Below are 4208 nucleotides of genomic sequence, written 5' to 3'. Positions count from 1 at the left end.
ATCGCGTAGCTCTCCTTCCTGCTCTTTCTGCGCTTCTTTCCTCCCTTAGGCTGGCTCTTGGCAACAGCCTTCTTGGAGCCTTTCTTCGGCGCGGGTGCAGCTTTCGGTTCTGGCATTTTGTTTCTCTGATGCAGCTCAAAGATGAATGAGTAACCAGGCCATGAGCCCCAGTATTTATACAGCCTGTATGCAAATTACTACCCAACAATCCTTCACATTGAGACTGTTCAACTACGAACCAACCAACGCTCCCGGAGGGGCGGAGTGCTTCGCTGTGATTGGTTGTGCTCTTAAAACGCAAAGGAAGGGGTGGTGACTTTGCCGCGGGCGGAGTGGTTTTTATTTTTAGTTCAGATTTGAACTTGGCGCCTTTTTTTACAACGCACACTTCAGATGTTTGGTTTTTCTTTTATTAAATGCGTCAATAATTCAATGTACAGTAATACTGAACCCCACTCCCGATGCGTTTTAAATATATAACAAATACAGATATATTTTCAACCCCAGGTCACTTTTTTGCGCTCATTAAACGTGTTGAAACTCAATATCAATATCGATGCTTCTTGACTTTGGGCTTCTGTTTAAGATAGCGATTGTTTCACAGCAGCTTGAATGGTGATACTTCGCCTCGAATTCAGTAAAGACGATGCTGTGGATTCAATAAACTTTGGTCAAGATTTACTGCTTTTATTTTAACGGTTTAGGAAAACTAAATTGGGTAAGAACTAAAAATGTTACGGGGCTTTATTTCTGCACAACAGGGGAACTTGGTTTAACGGAGTTCGTATTCCATTCAATAGATCCATTTACAAGCTTAAACGTTTCATGAAAAGATCCCGATCTGTGTTTAGGGGCTACGGAAAATATACCACCTGCTAGCTAAAAAGAAAAATATTGTAATCAAAAACCTAGTGATCAACAACGTAAAACATTCTTTATAAGCATGTGTTTCTTCCATTTTAAAAATGTTGCTCTTTTTCTAAGTGCAGTTTGATTTATAATTCAAAGCTCCTTAAATGAAACGGTGGGCGGCTCTTAAAAGAGCCTTTGTGTTCGTGTTTCGCGTCCAAATCTCTAGCCCCCGAACCCGTAGAGAGTGCGCCCCTGGCGCTTCAGCGCGTACACCACATCCATAGCGGTGACGGTCTTTCTCTTGGCGTGCTCAGTGTAGGTGACGGCATCCCGGATCACATTCTCCAGGAACACCTTCAGCACCCCGCGGGTCTCTTCATAGATCAGGCCGGAGATTCGCTTCACTCCTCCGCGGCGAGCCAGGCGGCGGATAGCAGGCTTGGTAATGCCTTGGATGTTATCACGGAGCACTTTACGATGACGTTTTGCACCGCCTTTCCCGAGTCCTTTGCCACCTTTGCCTCGTCCAGACATCTCGTAAATTTGTATTATATAAACAACACAATAACTGAAACGCACTCCGATGTTCTTTTATATAGACACAGATCGGACCTGATTGAAAACGAATCCAGCAAAGAAGAGCGCGCACACATTAGTCCAGCCCACCACCGAACAGAATCTCTGAGCGCCGGTTAACCACGAAACTGCCGACTGGCGTTAACTAAATAGTGTTCTTGATTATCAACGAGAATGAGGACGTATTGATCGAATTGCTTTATGTTTTACAGTATTTGATGCATTTGTTTTAAATATCTATATTACAAGGAGTAAAGAAACAAATAGGTAGATACTTTAACCTTATTCGAAATAAGTTGTTTCATATTGTTTTCCTACATAATGGTTATGCTTTTCCCTGCGTATTACAGTTGCATTTCTGCAGAGACATTAAGATTTGAACCCACTATCTCTCATACCCAATCAGAGAATCAGATCCCCAGATGAACGAGCTGTTCCACCAAGGCCAGAATTATTTCATTTATCCATCCTTTCACTTGTTTAAATACCCAAAAGCAACTACTAACCACCTTAGCAATACTGATTCCACACTCCAGCTGTGTGTATCAGCAGCAAGTGAATATCCATCAAACCACAAACCCATCATGTAACGATCACTCTGCACAACTGAGAAGCAGTGGTACTGTCCCCCCTAAGGAGATACTACTGGCCCAATATCTATAACTAACTAAGTCAGCAAGAGTGACAGACAGCAAAAGCAAGGACGTCAGAGGTGTCAATTTCATGAACAAACGGTTTATTGTTGTAAACTATAATGTAATAAATGAAATATAAGGACAACAACTTATTGCAGATAACAGTTAGTTAAGCGGAAGGTACAGGTGAGTAAGAAAGTAAAGAGAACTAAACAAACATCCAAACAAAAAAACACTGAAGCTAAACAAACATCCAAACAAAAAAACACTGAAGCGAAATGAATGCGGTGTCTGGTCGAACTCCAATAAACCCACAATTGAAATTTAGGCCTAACGCGTCCAGTGAAGCAATGCACGTGTAATCCAAAGAAACAAAAGAATAAAAAAAAATTGCATGAACCAAAATAGAAAAAACCAGCAAACAGAAAAGGAATAATCTCATCAACAAATAATGAATTCCTGAATAGAGTCCTGTACTGATGGATGAAGGTTGATGAAAAAATAGAGATCGTAGAAAATGATGATTCTGTCGAGTAGTACTGGGTTGAAGGGTGGACAGCAGTTTGGACAATATCAGGAGGATCAGGAACAAAATAGAGACTGAACACACAAAATCAAACCCTAAACAGACCTTGAACAGCAACTAAGCTGCTGTTAAACTAATTTAAATAAAATACAATTAAAACAAAAAATGCTATGCAAAATTATTTCAAAATCCAGACCAGTAAGTGGCCAAACGAGTCCAAAAACAGCTTAAGCTTTTGAAAACAAAACTAGGCTTCAATTTAAAACAAAATCAGAAAGCAATTCTCAACAAAAATCATGCATTTCGTCCACAAATGCAAAAGTGTAGAGAGTAAACAGACAGGGCTTTTTGCATAAAAAAAACAATTTAAAATGTATGTATTTTGAAATAAAGATGTATTCATTATTATGAACGTTGACAGATAGGAAATTGTATTTACATTTTCCCACATGTGATTACCTTGTACAAATCTGATAGAGTTTTAACAAAGGCATTTAACTTCAGTTCATTATTAAGCCTATACTGCCATATATAGCATTACTGTGGGTGTGGTTTATTTAAAGAAGAAAAGTTATGGTCTGTATGGGGATTGAACCCATGACCTTGGCATTATTAGCATCATGCTCTAACCAACTGAGCTAACCGGCTGCATGGGCAAAGCTTTTCTCATGTTAAACTGAACAATGACACATTCAAAGTAATGCAAATGCATAATTGCACGCTTTCAAATTACCAAGCATTCGGTGGATGTTTTAAGAAATAAATGAACAAAAATGATTTTTTAGAAGTGGTATTTGAATACCACGCCTCCAGAGAGATGAAGACCTGAATTCATCGCCTTAGACCGATCAGCCATCCTGACTCACACAGACGCGATTTCTAAATACTGCACTACACTTCTGAACCTGCAATGCCTGACGCTGCAGTAAATCACCTGGGGGGTGTGTGTACTTATTCTTTATTGGTTTATATTAAGGAGGGTGACCTGTTTCGTAGCTTTCTATATGGGATCACAAGGACACTCCTCTTACAAAAACAAATATGTGGCAAACAGAGTGATCGCTTATCACAGTTAGAAACAAATCAGAACAGTCTGTTAGCAAATTAACTTTAATCAAATTAATCAAAAAACCACAAAGGCATTACATAAATGTTACAGATATATTTCAGACTGATCAGTTGTAACATCAGTTGTATATTTCTAAACAATCCGATAGTAACAGACATCATCTGAAAGCTCTATATTTTAAGTTCTTATGAAAGACAAGTATGCTTGAGCATTATATCACAGAAAACATTCCAATCCTAGCTCTTTGTTTAATCCTTCAGTTTATACCGTATGCAGATAGAAGATCCCTTTGGATTCACATTGTGATAGTTTTTGATCGAGATTACCACCTCTGCCAGCTTGAAATATTTTTTGTATGCCACAGAATTTAAGATCTGAAGCTGAATGTTTGGCATCTACAAAATGTCTAGATAGTGGTGATGAATATCTTTTCTCCCAATGTAACTTTTATACTCACTCATTAATGCGCAATCATAACTGTCTAGTAGGTTTACCAACATATTGCAAGTGGCAAGGACAGGAAATCAAATAAATGACAGGAGTTGAAGCA

At 38.8% G+C, this 4208-nt stretch overlaps 1 protein-coding gene across 1 annotated transcript; it reads right to left on the bottom strand.

Annotated features, from left to right (window-relative positions):
• Positions 1–6: 6 nt before the first annotated feature.
• Positions 7–1389, bottom strand: LOC121306356 (histone H4). Its single transcript, XM_041238114.1, has one exon. It carries the CDS (start codon positions 1384–1386, stop codon positions 1075–1077), a length of 312 nt encoding a protein of 103 aa, XP_041094048.1. The 5' UTR covers positions 1387–1389; the 3' UTR covers positions 7–1074.
• Between the last annotated feature and the right edge of the window lie 2819 nt (positions 1390–4208).

The sequence above is a fragment of the Polyodon spathula genome, chromosome 47 (assembly GCF_017654505.1).
Source record: "Polyodon spathula isolate WHYD16114869_AA chromosome 47, ASM1765450v1, whole genome shotgun sequence".
In the NCBI taxonomy this organism is placed as follows: domain Eukaryota; kingdom Metazoa; phylum Chordata; class Actinopteri; order Acipenseriformes; family Polyodontidae; genus Polyodon; species Polyodon spathula.
Note: the sequence above shows the minus strand (reverse complement) of the source record. Positions and strands in the feature narration are given on the sequence as shown.